Source organism: Octodon degus, unplaced genomic scaffold, assembly GCF_000260255.1.
Source record: "Octodon degus isolate 3935 unplaced genomic scaffold, OctDeg1.0 scaffold00307, whole genome shotgun sequence".
In the NCBI taxonomy this organism is placed as follows: domain Eukaryota; kingdom Metazoa; phylum Chordata; class Mammalia; order Rodentia; family Octodontidae; genus Octodon; species Octodon degus.
The window spans coordinates 1,181,357-1,195,618 of record NW_004524883.1 but is presented as its reverse complement, the minus strand read 5'-3'; the positions used below and the strand labels follow the sequence as shown (position 1 = coordinate 1,195,618).

The following is a 14,262-nucleotide window of genomic DNA, read 5'->3' as shown; positions in this document are numbered from 1 at the left end:
TCTAATTGTTTTTTATGAATTTATTCTCTTTAAAATATTTAAAACAAAGGGCTTCTATGAAAATTTTCATTAAAATTGATTAACAATTGACTTCTCTTCACAAACTGTAAGGGCAGAAGGCAGTGATATAACGTACTTAAACTGTAAGGGGAAAAAGCTGTCAGCAACATTTATACATCTAGAAAAACTGTTCTTCAAAAATGCATGATAAACCAGGGGTGGCTAAGACGCCTGCAGTCCCATGACCCTGGTACAATGAAGCTGAGGAACACATGATCTAATCCAAGCAATTTAGTGAAATCTTGTCTCAAAATAAAAAATACAAAGGCAGCAGCGTCTAGGGACCGGCGGCTCCTCGGCAGCAGGTAGCGATGGACCTCCAGCAACAGCGGAACCAGGCACCGGCAGCCAGCACCAGGACGTCTGTGATGAAGTGGCTGAGAAATGCCAGAAGCTGTTCCTGGACTTCCTGAAGGAGTTCCAGAGCAGCAATGGTGAAATTAAGTACTTGCAGTTAGCTGAGGAGCTGATTCGTCCTGAGAGAAACACATTGGTTGTGAGTTTTGCAGACCTGGAGCAATATAACCAGCAACTCTCCACCACCATTCAAGAAGAGTTCTATAGAGTCTACCCTTAACTGTGTCGCGCCTTAAAGACCTTTGTCAAAGACCGGAAAGAGATCCCTCTTGCCAAGGATTTTTATGTTGCTTTCCAAGACCTACCTACTAGACACAAAATTCGAGAACTCACCTCATCCAGAATCAGTTTGCTCACTCGCATCAGTGGGCAGGTCGTGCGGACTCACCCTGTTCACCCAGAGCTGGAGAGTGGAACTTTCCTGTGCTTGGACTGTCAGACAGTCATCAAGGATGTAGAACAGCAGTTCAAATACACACAGCCAAATATCTGCCGAAATCCAGTCTGTGCCAACAGGAAGAGATTCTTGCTGGATACAAACAAATCAAGATTTGTTGATTTTCAAAAGGTTCGTATCCAGGAGACTCAAGCTGAGCATCCCCAAGGAAGCATTCCCCACAGTTTAGAAGTAATCTTGAGGACTGAAGCTGGGGAGTCAGCTCAAGCTGGTGACAAGTGTGACTTTACGGGGACGCTGATTGTTGTGCCTGATGTCTCTAAGCTTAGTACACTAGGAGCACATGCAGAAACTAATTCCCGTGTCAGTGGCACTGATGGCTATGAGACAGAAGGCATTCGGGGACTCCGAGCCCTTGGTGTTAGGGATCTTTCTTACCGGCTAGTCTTTCTTGCCTGTTGTGTTGCACCAACCAACCCACGTTTTGGTGTGAAAGAGCTCAGAGATGAAGAACAGACAGCCGAGAGCATTAAGAACCAAATGACTGTGAAGGAGTGGGAGAAAGTTTTTGAAATGAGCCAAGATAAAAATCTCTACCACAATCTTTGTACCAGCCTGTTCCCTACTATACATGGCAATGATGAGGTAAAGTGAGGTGTCCTGCTGATGCTCTTTGGTGGTGTTCCAAAGACAACAGGAGAAGGGACCTCTCTTCGAGGAGACATAAATGTTTGCATTGTTGGTGACCCAAGTACAGCTAAGAGTCAGTTTCTCAAGCACGTGGAGGAGTTCAGCCCCAGAGCTGTCTACACCAGTGGCAAAGCATCCAGTGCTGCTGGCTTAACAGCTGCCATTGTGAGAGATGAAGAATTGCATGAGTTTGTTATTGAGGCTGGAGCTTTGATGCTAGCTGATAACGGTGTATGTTGTATTGATGAACTCGATAAGATGGATGTGTGGGATCAAGTTGCCATTCATGAAGCTATGGAACAGCAGACCATTTCCATCACTAAAGCAGGAGTGAAGGCTACCCTGAATGCCAGAACGTCCATTTTGGCGGCAGCAAACCCAGTCAGTGGACACTATGACAGGTCCAAGTCACTAAAGCAGAATATAAACTTGTCTGCTCCCATTATGTCTCAATTTGATCTCTTCTTTATCCTGGTGGATGAATGTAACAATGTTACAGATTATGCTATTGCCAGGTGGATAGTAGACATTCATTCAAGAATTGAGGAGTCAACTGACTGAGTCTACTCCCTTGATGACATCAGGAGATACCTTCTTTTCGCCAGACAGTTCAAACCCAAGATTTCCAAAGAGTCAGAGGACTTCATTGTGGAGTAGTATAAATGTCTTTGCCAGAGGAATGGTTCTGGGGTAGCCAAGTCTTCATGGAGAATTACAGTGTGACAGCTTGAGAGCATGATCCATCTCTCTGAAGCGATGGTCCGCATGCATTGCTGTGATGAGGTCCAGCCAAAACACGTGAAGGAAGCTTTTCGGTTACTAAATAAGTCAATCATCCGTGTGGAAACACCTGATGTCAATCTAGACCAAGAAGAGGAGACCCAGATAGAAGTTGATGAGGGTCCAGATGGTGTCAACAGTCATGCTGACAGTCCTGCCCCTGTGAATGGAATCAATGGCTACAGTGAGGACATAAATAAAGATGCTGTTTCCAAAGCCTCCTTGAGGCTGGGCTTCTCTGAGTACTGCCGAATCTCTAACCTCATTGTGCTTCACCTCAGAAAAATGGAAGAAGAGGAGGATGAGTCAGCATTAAAGAGGAGTGAACTTGTTAACTGGTACCTGAAGGAAATTGAATCAGAAATAGACTCAGAAGAGGAACTTATAAATAAAAAGAGAATGATAGAGAAAGTCATTCACCGCCTCACACACTACGACCACGTTCTCATTGAACTCACCCAGGCTGGGCTGAAAGGCTCCACGGAAGGAAGTGAGAGCTATGAAGAAGATCCATACCTGGTAGCTAACCCTAACTACCTGCTCAAAGACTGGGACATGGAAAGTAACTGACAAGAGTCGATGAACTGAGAAAAGGGATCTTCCAGCCTGGAGTCTGGGTGTGGCGCTGCCAGAGAGAAGAATGCATTTGTTTTGTTTTTAATTACTATTTCTTTTATTCATCAAAATAAAGTAATTTGTTCTGAAAAAATAAAAAATAAATAAAAACTAAAAAATACAGGCAGCATGCAGACTGTATCTCTGTCAAACATCCCTGGGTTCAATTCCTAGTGTCACCAGAAATAAAATAGGACTAACAGACATACCACCAGATATTTTTAAAAGGTTCCAGCCTACAAAACATGCTAAGGCATTATTGAGAGATTTGAGGACAAACAATAGTGACATAAGCAGCAAGTAGCCCAAGGTCAGAAATAAGTTCTTAATTATCAGTACTCATTTTAAATATAAATCATTTAAACTCACCAAATTGAGGCAGATATTCAAGGATGGCTTTTTATTACATACTTCTGCATTCTATGTACTTGCTTGGTTCACAGATACCAGCATACAGAGTTGGTCAAAGCGAAATTCTACACATTAACTGCTATTTTCAAATTCAAAGACATAGATGGAAGAATGTTCTCAAAAATATGATCCATCCATGCAATATTCAGATTATACAAAATCATAGAGTCAAAAGACAAGCAGTGCAGTGTGGAGGAGCATGATATAAAAGGCAAACAGGGACAGATTATCTAATTGTCACACAAGGACACAGAAAGAGGAGCTTACATCACCAAAATCCAGATATTTAGAGATACCACTGTCCATCCAACAGTACGGTTTCAGAGGATTGAGTCCCTGGCTCCAAGGCAGAAACACTATGGCAGAAGGGCTTGGTTGAACAAGGAATGCACTTCCTACATCCAAGGAAACAGAGCACAAGAGAGCCCTAAAGATAAGGCACCAGGACCCAGATATACCCCCATACATCTCCATCGCTACTCTAGGGGGTTCTAGTGGAATCCACACAGCCCACCCAAAGTAGTGGGAATAACCTAAGCCAATGTACAGATTGAACTCTAAGGCCCAGAGCAACTTGCTATTTTAGACAAAGAAATGCCACATACAGAAACTTTGTTTAAAAATATTGAGAAGAGAAGAGATTCCCATCACACCGAATATTCGTAATAATAAAATAAGTGGTGTTTAGGACACCCAGGGAAGGAGGCTCTGATGAAGTAAGTGTCACCAGCTAGGTTTAGTGCATGGTGGCCATGCTTTGCTATTGCTTTGTACATGACTCCCTCATTACCTTTGTGAAATTGGGTTATAGGAATCTGTCTTCCTCACCACATGGTCAGTTGTCTCTCCAACAGGCTTGCTCCTAGCACAAGAGAAGGGCTTAATGCTTATCTAAGCAGAATCTATCCTCATGAACTTAGAATCCTGTGTTATAAATTCTGTCACTGGAACCCAGGTTTCTGATGCTGTACTGGCCAATGCCACATCCTCCAGTCCCCACCTCAGACACTTGGGTTTGTCTTGTGGGCTGTAGCAGGTGATCAGCTCTGAAGTATCAGCTGTGGTCAGTGTGTGTTTCTCCCACAAACACACAGGAAATGTCATCAGGGGAGGTATTGGAAGGTGGGCACTTTCTTAGAAAGTTTCTCAGGATGAAGCATCAAAATACAGTGGGAGGGCTGAGGAAGTTGGCTCAGTAGAATAAACACTTCCCTGGAAAGTGCAAGGGTCTGAGTTCAATATCCAGTTCTGCCAAAAAATAAAAAGATTAATAAAAAAAAAAAGTGGGAAACAAAAGTCACTCAGCCAACTCCGCCCCTTTCCTCTGCTGAGAGATAAAAGACAGCAAGGAGAAAGGTTCAGAAGCTCTCACCTGCGAAGACTTCTTAGGAAGATGCAGCTGCTCTTGCTTCTGTTGCCTTTTTTTCTGCTCCCCAGGACAAGGGCAGGTAAGTTACCATCGCCACCCCCAGAGCCCCAGCCTCGTTTTACAGAGGACATGGCTGTCCCTCTGTGTACCCCCTGATCCTTCTGTCTACCTGGATTGCTCTCGACCTGACCTCCAACACCGCAAGAGAACCCAAAGGAGACTCTAGATAGACTACAACAGACTGTTGTCAACAAGATCTAATGACATTATCCCCACACTAGGTCGCACCTTTGTCATCCAGAAAGTGAGTTTTCAGAGTGCGTGCGAATTGTGAGAGGTTGATAAGAAAATATCAAATATTCCTGGAGAGGGCATGTTCCATATGTGGAAGGAGAAAAGTGTTGCCCTCATTAGCTGCTTAGCAGAGATGCTCAGAGCTCTGTGTGCCCAGAATGTGTAGAATTTCTGTGCCCAGACCACTATTTTTGCCTTTGCACAGTTCTACTCTCTTTCTCCAACTCTGCTTTAATCCCAATCCTTACTGTCTCCCTTGCTTCCCATCGGAGCCACATCTGTCTTCCCTGCCTTCCAGAATCCCATCAACACTGCCCTACCAGCCTTCATGCAGAGACTGCCTGAGCTGCTGCCCTACAGGCAATGAACAGTTCTCAGGCACCCACTACATGTCAGGCCCTGGGCAAGAGGATCAGACAGCATCTAGAGTACACTGGAAGTGTAGCACTTGACTCCAGAAATGAATTAGGGACAATGTCTTCTCTAGTATTTTTTTCTTCTCTCTTCAAATTAAATTTTTAAAAAGTAAAAAAGCCAAACAAAAAAATTTAAGTTAATTGAAAGGAAAAGTCACTGTTTAACTGATCAATCTTGCATGCCTTTATCTGGCAATCTGAGCAACAAATTTCATAATTACAATACATAATGTAAAACCTTTGTTAATTTCTGGTTCTTGTTTTGAAATCCTGTATCACTTTTATTGATTTATGTTGTTTGTTTTTGTTATCATTTTTGATATTTGGTTTTCATCTTTTACTCTTTAAAAAAATTAAAGAAACAAAATAAAGTAGTTAGGAGAGGAAGCATGGGAAGCCTCTGGGATTTTATTGTCTCCAGACAGGTAAGTTCATCTCCAATTAAATGGAGAAGAGACATTTCAAGACCAAGGCCTGATCTCCCTCCCTATGCAGTAAAATCTGTGTCTCTTCCCTCCAGGTTCCTCTCAGTTGCATTACATCCCAGGTGGCCAAATGTCCAGCAGTTCTGGAGCCACCATGTAGAAATTCAGGCGGTATTCAGTGGCTACAAACTGTCTTTTTCTCCAGGGGAGATCATCGGGGGACATGAAGCCAAACCCCACTCTCGTCCTTACATGGCCTACATTGAGCACTTCTATGCTGGTGGATATTCGATCTGTGGTGGCATCCTGATACACGAGAACTTTGTGCTGACTGCTGCTCACTGTTTCAACAGGTGAGTAATGAAAAACTGCCCACAGGCTCAGGGAAACACTTTTGAAGTCCCAAAGTACAAAGGAGTACATCGAATGCCTGGAAGCACATAAGAAGCCTCTTTTCAAGGTGAGAAAGGGCCAGCAAAGTCCCAAGGGGAGACAAGCAAGTTGGCATCCAAGAAATTGCTGACATAGGAAAGACCTGGGCAAACAAGCCTGATATTTTAGGACTAGGAACAAGCCTTTGCATTACAATGCAAAGTAAAACAATTTTATTTGCTTCATGGAGGTAACTGACCCCTTAGAACTTCTTGTGCCCTGCACCCAAGATTTCACCCTGTGTTACTAGGAAGTACATGGCATACTCACTCAGCCAGGTGGCCTTCCTCTCATTTGGAACTCAAACATGTACCAGCTGTAGCCTGCTGCTTACAACTCCTGGGATGGGTCCTATCAGGTTCCACATTCCTCCAGCCACCATATTCTCTGTGCAGAACTCTGGAGCACAAAAAAACAAATGTTTTGCTGGGGGCTCACAACCTCAGGATAGAGGAGAAGACTTCGCAGATCATACATATGAAACAGCGCTTCCCACACCCACACTTCATTCCTGAACTGTCTATAAATGACCTCATGCTGCTGCAGGTAAGACACAGCTCCCTGCTACTCTTGCTCTCCTCATGCAGTGCTGCTCCTTCCCCTGGAACGCTGTGCCTTCCCTCTATGCCATCATGTCCCCCAGTTTCCCCCAGAAGCACAGGCTGATCTGGACTCTTACTTCTTTCCCATCAGCTGGACAAAAAGGCCAAGCTGACTAAAGAGGTGCAGATTCTAAAGCTACCCAAGGGAGAAGCCAAGGTGATGCCAGGTGCCGTGTGCCAGGTGGCTGGATGGGGAATGTTGGCCCCTGACATATTTGCAAACACTCTGCAGGAGGTGGAAGTGACAGTGGTAAAGGATGAGGAGTGTAAAAGCTGCTATCCTATATATAACAGTGCTACTGAGATCTGTGCTGGGGACCCAAAGACTCCAAAAGGCTCCTTTCTGGTAAGACTGGGCATGTGTCACTCTTGGTTTGAGGAGAAAGAGTGTTTGGGACAGATGTAGGACCAGGAGGCCCACACATGGGGCTTCATTGTGTAAGTTGTGATAGTTCTCCCTGAAAAAAGAAAAAGGGAGCAGCCTGAGGTGGGAGGTAACAGAGGCTTCTACCACTTCACCAAGGGCCTCTGGTGAGCAGTGACCCTCTGGAAGCAGGACTTTGCAACATGCTCCCTGAGTTCACATTTCAGGCTTCAGAAACCATTCCCTGTGCATTAAGTAATTATAGCCAATTTTCTCCTCAGAGCCTCCTGACCCTCTTGGTCAATGGGCTCATCTTCCCTGCTCCATGTCTGACCCACTGAACTGCCTCCATGTCCTTAATGACTAGCCTGAAACCAATAGACCCATTGGACTCTACAGGCATAAATTCCCAAGACCTCGGGTGAGATCAAAGGCAAGGGAGGTAAAGCAGAAACAATGTCCAAGAGGAAGTAGATGTATATCTATCCTAACCATTTTGTATATATATTTTGGTTTTTTTCACTATAAGATGGTTCTTTATTTATATCCCCCCTTTTTAAAGGTTTGTACTAATATTGCTTAGACAAGATACATCTGCATATTTTCCTGCGAATAACCACTATGAAGACAACAGTATGCAATATATTAATTATTGTAACTGTGCTACTAACCTGTTTTGAAACTGTCTCATTGATATTTTATTTCCTCATTAAATGAATAAAAAATTAAAAGGAAAATGAAACACTGTCCATAGCCAGATCTTGGCTGCTAAGCCCCCAAGTCCTGTCATGCCCCCCTAATCTCTCAGCACACTATGAATAGTACTTCAAGAAGTGTTGGGCATATCAGAGGGTACAAGTCCAGGAGGACTTGTACTTCACTGCCTCACACCCTCTCTCTCTATTCACAGTGTGACTCTGGAGGCCCTCTCGTGTGTGATAATGTGCTTCATGGCGTGACCACCTATGGGCATGAATACAGAGAGAAAAGTGGGGCAAATCCACATGTCTACACCAAAGTCTCTCCATATCTAGCCTGGATAAAGCAAGTCATAAAAAGCACTCACTTGGGTGAGCAAACAAAGAACCCTGTCTGATCAACCATATTTCCTGGAGCTGAGTCTAGAATTGCTCTAGAGCAGATGCCCACAACTAAATAAATGTCTCATCTCAGTAAGAAGGCTGGTCTCTTCTTTGCTTATGTAATTGCTTTCACATGTACCTACTCCTGCAAAGCAGGCCAATGGGAAAAATACATGAATTTTGGCCTCTGCCCCTCCTGCTTCCCAAATACCTTCAAAATCCCCTCTCAAATCTGTTAACCAAGTCACTCTCACCTTCTTTCGCTTCTCCACAGCCTCCCCTTTTGCAAGGACAGAAGCTAAGCATCATCAGAGGAAAATTTGCAGAGCACTTATCCTGTCTCTCAGGGTGCACAGGTGACCTCTTCATGTTTCATATGGCAGAGGGGAAGGGAGATGATTTCATCGGTGCTGTAGACCCATCAGGCACCACTCAGGTCACCACTGAGTCCTGTCATACTGAGTAGGAGAGGCTCTTCCTCAGCAGGACATTCCTTTCCCATAGGTTTAGGGATAATGGGCTATGGAGGATCCTCAGTGACTCTTCATTCTCATCTGCAATTTGTTTCCTTCCACTTTCTACTCTAAGACCAAGACTAACCTATGTTTATAGCCACCAGGCTGCACATCTTAATTTGCCTCCTCACAGTTGTCACAGTCCACCAACTCCTGTCCTCATTAGGCCACAAGGATTTGATGTTGGTCTGTCCTTAAATCACTCCACCTAGAACATCCAGAAACACATGTGTGTCTATGCAAGGTCTATGAAAAACAAGCCTGGTGGGATCAGAACCCATGGCCCCACCTCTCATTCAGCAGGGCCCCTCCCTCCTCTGACTTCCTATATGCTCAGGAGCCCTTGCTCACTGAATTTCCTGAGCCCCATGAACCCTACCCTGGTGATCACCATGGGCACACATGAGCTATACCAGTCCTTTACCTTACAAAGGGCTCCTCACCAAAGAAAGTCAGGAAAATATACCAGTTTTGATCAATCAGCAAACAAGTACACCCTGAGCACTTACTATTGCCTGGTCTTAGGGATCAACAGTGAATATCATAACAAAGTCCAATGATACTGGAAGGGCTAAGCATTTTCTGATTTTAGTCTAACATCCATATTGTTTCATAAGATCTGGACTTGTGTTAGAAATAATATCCTTAAGTTTTATTCCTGCTTGCAAGTGCTACCAATATTATCACATGACAGTCCAACAATGCATGTGACTTAGAAATGACAACAGGCTGCTGTAAGTATCTTCCTTTTGCTCTTGTAATTCTAATACAGAGTCATTCTTTCCCCTGGAAGCCTGCTCTTTCCCTTCTTGCCATCTTCAGCATCTTGATATCAAGGCCCAGAAAGAATAGGGTCTGTGCCATAGCCTGATCTGTACTCTCTTGCTTTTATCCATCAATTAGCAAAAAAGGCCAAGCTGAGTAAAGTTGTGCAGCCCCTCAGACTGCACAAAGACATGACCCAGATGAACTCAGTGGACATATGCCTCTTGGAAGGTTGGGAAAGAATGACCCCATCAGACTCCAGGGCAACTACACTGCACAGGGTGTGCTGGCAGTGTAAGATGAACTAAAATGCAGATCATACATGTGTGTGTTCTGATGTCACTGAGATATGCATGTGAGACCCAAGGAACACCAAGACTTGTTGCAAGGTGAGGGTTTCACTGACTATGATTACAAAACCCAGGGTAGGAGAAACTCAATGGGAGGTGATAGTGTTCAATTCCCTAGACATAAACCCAAGGCTTGGAGGGTGGAGTTCTCAAGCCATGCACTCTGTACTCCACACCCTGGTGGATAGGAATAGAAGGTGGAGCAGTAGGTTACTGAGAATAGCGTTATCACAGGAGTAAATCTAAGGCATGCACAGAAAGTTTTAGGTAAGTTAAAATGAGAAAGTAAAGTTGGGGTCAGGTTAGAGCCCCTGATTATAAGAAGCAGACAGGTCTGCCTTTCCCTGATCCCTGCTCACATGCACTGTAGAGTTTCCAGGACACCTTAGAATGAGGCCAGCTCAGACATTCCTTCTCCAACTGTAGGGAGACTCTGGGAGTAACCTCATGTGAAAAAAATATGATGCAAGTATTTTCTTCATTAGAACAAATGTTGGAAGACCCCCAGCTGTCTTTAAAATGTCTCCCTCTTTCTTTCCTGGACAAGGAGCACCATGGGACACTTGTAAAAGCAGGCATAAGATTGGTCTCCCCTGTGCCTCTCTGGCTTTTCAGACCAAAAGAATGACTCTCATGAGCATGAGCCATGGGGATTGCACTGTGATACTAGATGGTTCTCAAGATTGAATGTAGCTCAAGTCCTGCTTGTTCACTGACCCCACTGACTGTGAACCTGCACTGCTTTCCATTCTGGCTGTGACTGTTTTCTCCCTTCCATTTTTCTTCCCTCATTCCATTCCACACAATGGAAGGAAACATCAGAGGTCCCTGACTGCTCAAGCACAAGTTAAGATGGGAAATTAAAGTTGAAACGATTTGTTTTAATGCTCAGCACTCCCATGTGGTCCTGTTCCCTGTGTAGTGGAGAGCCTGCAGCATTAGGAGCTGTCCTCATTCACATGGTCCCATGTTCTTTCTTAGTGCTACAAATTTGATATCCCTGGGCTTTAGGAGCTTCTTATCATGTCTAAACCAACAATTTTCATTAGGCCTCCAACAATTTGCCAAAGAAGTGAGCAGTGGAAAAGAGGTAACTCCTGGCACCCAGGAGTGTCATGTCCTGGGCCTCTCTCCAGTGGGGCCAGTTTCTCCCCTATTCAGTGATGTCTGCTGCTTAGGAGGCTCAGGTGGTCTGCAGGCTCCCAGGTCGCATTTAGTGCCCTCTCCTAGACCATCACTCAGTTGAGTCCACCCCCACCCTTGCTGCCTGGCCTTTCCACATCAGCCCCTATGTCCACCATGGTGCACCTGGCCACCAGCACTTTTCCCTTCCAGTCTCTCAGGTTTAATCCCCTTTCTTCTAGTCTCCCAACTCAGTTCCATACTCTGTGTGCATTCACTTTTATCACTTGCCACAGCCAGACTAGAGCTCTCTTCCCTTCTACCTGGTAAAGCTGACTGAGCTCCATTCCAGCCCAGAATTGCCAAAGGGCTCAGCATCACCTCCTGGGGAGACACACTGTAGCCCCAGCCTTGTCAGCCCAGCCTGGCTTTAGACTCCAGTCTTCCCCTGCTGGCGGGCAGAGGTGATAGCAACCTCAAGTCAGACAGCCCAGAGCTGCTGAGCAGGGAAGATCACTTAGCCATCTATCAAAAAACATACTTTGATCTATTTCTTTGTGCCAGACACATAAAAGGCTCTAGTCTCACATTGGAAAAACTCTCAGGAATGAGAAATTTTCTCTAAATAACTGTAATTTCTGTCCTTCCACAAGGCATGTCTGTTTTATTCAGACAGAATTATAGTTAAAATCAACTAGAAGGGGCCCCCAAAATAGTTCACTGGATTAAAGTACCTGTAAGCAGGCCCGGGAGCTGGGGGTTCAATCCCCAGGACTGACATGCCAGCCCCATCCTCAGGGCACACTGAGATGGCAACTGAGACTGAGCATGGTAGTGCACACCTGTAATCCCAGCTCTTGGGATGCTGTGAACAGGTGGATCACTATGAATCCTATCTAGCAGTGAGCCCCTGAACACCCTGTAGACCATTACCTAAAATATATATTTTAAAAAATCTAGGACTAGAAATACCATTCAATCCAGCTATCCCCCTTCTGGGAATTTTCCCAAAAGAACTCAAAACATCATATCATAGTGATATATGTGTGCCTATGTTTATAGTCTCACAATTTGTGATAACTAAATCTTGGAAACAACCAAAATGCTTGTCCCCTGTGGAATGGATGAAAAAGTTGTGGTATTTTTATATAATGGAGTATTACTCAGTTATAAAGAACAATAAAGTCAAAGTCTTCAATTATAAGTGGATGCAAGTTGAAGATATACTCATAAGTGAAATAAACCAGACCAAATGTGTAAATATCATATTGCCTCCTTAGGGTAAGAACTCAAAAGAAGAAATAAAAACTGAAAGCTAAAACACAGTTAAATTAAAAGCAAGAACTGAAGAATTAAACAACAAAGAGAGAGAAAGGAGAAAAGTTAGGAAACACTGTAGGGGCAAAATCTTACATTTATTCAAATAAGATGGGATAGGTAATGGTCCTAAGAATCCCTTACAGGCTTTTGAAACTAGCAGTTAATGGATAGAATTCTCACACTGACTATATATGCTGATGTCTGTGAACTAAGCACCTACACTGAGGATAACAATGTGTAATGCTAAAACCATGCTTGGAATATCTTTCAATCTGGTCTTCTAAAAGTGCACTGTAGGCCAGGCACAGTGTGGGTGAGACCCTCTTCCACCCCCTTGGGATGCCCCCAAACACTCCGCAGCACCTCCCCTACCCAACCTGCCAAGTAGGAATTTCTGCTGCGTTCCGGGAACCCCCAGAACCAGTCCTAGCCCAGGCCCGGTGAGTGTGTGAGAGAACGTCCTGCTAGCCTGCCCCGGCAGAACCTACTGGTCCCAGCCCAGGCTAAGCATGGGTAACACCCTCTTTCACCCTCTTGGGATGCCCCACATCACTCCATAGTACCCCCCAACACGCACACCGCCCACAGACTAGGAATTATCTTACATCTGGTAACCCCCAGATCAAGTCCAAGTCCAGGCGCAGTGAGTGTGTGGGAGAGCAGCCTCTCCCCCCTACTCCACCTTGTACCCTCCAGACTCAGCAAAGGCCAGGCATACAGGCCTGGGGTGAAATCTTCAGCTGCAATCCCTGCAGACAGTGTAGGGGACAGAACCACACAACCAGTACAGGAGCAGAACATCTTTCCAGAGGGGCACAATGGGTTCACCCCCAAGGGCAGCAACAGGAAGGAACTGAGCACAGCATACAGACCTAAGCCAGGCACAGCTGGATAGATCCAAACTTTGTAGATCTATAGCTGAACTTCAGTAGGTGCTAAGGCCATAACTGCAACAAAGATCTACAACAAAGGTCAGAAGACAGTGCTAAACAAAATGACAACAAGAAGAAACAAAATGCAATCTCAGAACTCAAGCCCACCCATAACAAGTGCAGAGGACACTAACACAGAACAAACTGGGAGTCACAAGCTGAAAGCAATGAATCAACAGCTTCTGAAATAAACAGCTGCAGAAAAGTATAGAGAAACTCAGATTGGAAATGAAAAAAGAAATCCCTGAAATAATAACATCTGCAGTAAAGAATCAAGTGCAGAAACATATGGTGGAAACCCAATACCCACCCAGAACAACTGCGGAGGACACTAGCTCAGCTCACATGTATGAATTAATAGCATCAATAGTAAATAAGCAACAGCAGAAAGATATAGAGGAAATCAGAGCTCAATTCTTTTCTGAAATAAAAAAAGAACTCTCAGAACTCACACCACCTGAAGTAAAGAAGCAACTACAAAAACATAGGGAGGAAACCCAATCTGAAAAAAAAACACTGCAGTAAAAGAATTTATAACTGCTTCTAAAGAAGACATTGATTAAAAAAAATAGAGGAGTTTAGAAAAATGACGGATTCCTTCAAAGAGCAATACAGGAAAGAAATAGATCGCGTGAAGCAGAGTCAAAGAGATAGAGAGGAAATTAAAACATCAATCAAAAGCTTGCAAAACCATTTAAATGACAGTGAAGACAGAGATTCATATCTTGAAGATGGTGGTGGAGCTAGTGAAAAGGTAAGAAAGGATCTCTTAAAAACAACGAGGATGCAGGAAAGAATAATTCATCACCTGCAAGATGATGCAAAGATGAACAATGTGAGACTAATAGGCATCAATGAGAAAGGAGTCAATACAAATGACATTAAAAAAATATGGGCAGAAGTAATAGCAGAAAACTTCCCAAATATGAGGAAACAATCTGACATTCAGGTAACTGAAGCATAC

The 14,262-nt window shown here is 44.1% G+C and overlaps 1 protein-coding gene and 1 pseudogene across 2 annotated transcripts; both read left to right on the top strand.

Moving 5' to 3' along the window:
• The first annotated feature begins 352 nt into the window (after positions 1-352).
• On the top strand, positions 353-2,944 carry LOC101567476 (annotated as a pseudogene). The gene has a single exon (XR_002819401.1). The product of XR_002819401.1 is annotated as a DNA replication licensing factor MCM6 pseudogene (transcript).
• Positions 2,945-4,676: 1,732 nt separating this feature from the next.
• Positions 4,677-8,308, top strand: LOC101567073 (granzyme B(G,H)-like). The gene is made up of 5 exons (XM_023707735.1): positions 4,677-4,758; positions 6,020-6,167; positions 6,642-6,792; positions 6,940-7,194; positions 8,123-8,308. The coding sequence occupies exons 1-5, from the start codon at positions 4,704-4,706 to the stop codon at positions 8,306-8,308; spliced, it is 795 nt and encodes a 264-aa protein (XP_023563503.1). The 5' UTR covers positions 4,677-4,703.
• The last annotated feature ends 5,954 nt before the right edge of the window (positions 8,309-14,262 follow it).

Coding starts and splice junctions, on each gene's coding strand:
- LOC101567073 (XM_023707735.1), top strand. CDS start 4,704: ATGCAGCTGCTCTTGCTTCTGTTGCCTTTTTTTCTGCTCCCCAGGACA. Junction 4,759..6,019: donor GCTCCCCAGGACAAGGGCAG/GTAAGTTACCAT, acceptor CTTTTTCTCCAG/GGGAGATCATCGGGGGACAT. Junction 6,168..6,641: donor GCTGCTCACTGTTTCAACAG/GTGAGTAATGAA, acceptor TTCTCTGTGCAG/AACTCTGGAGCACAAAAAAA.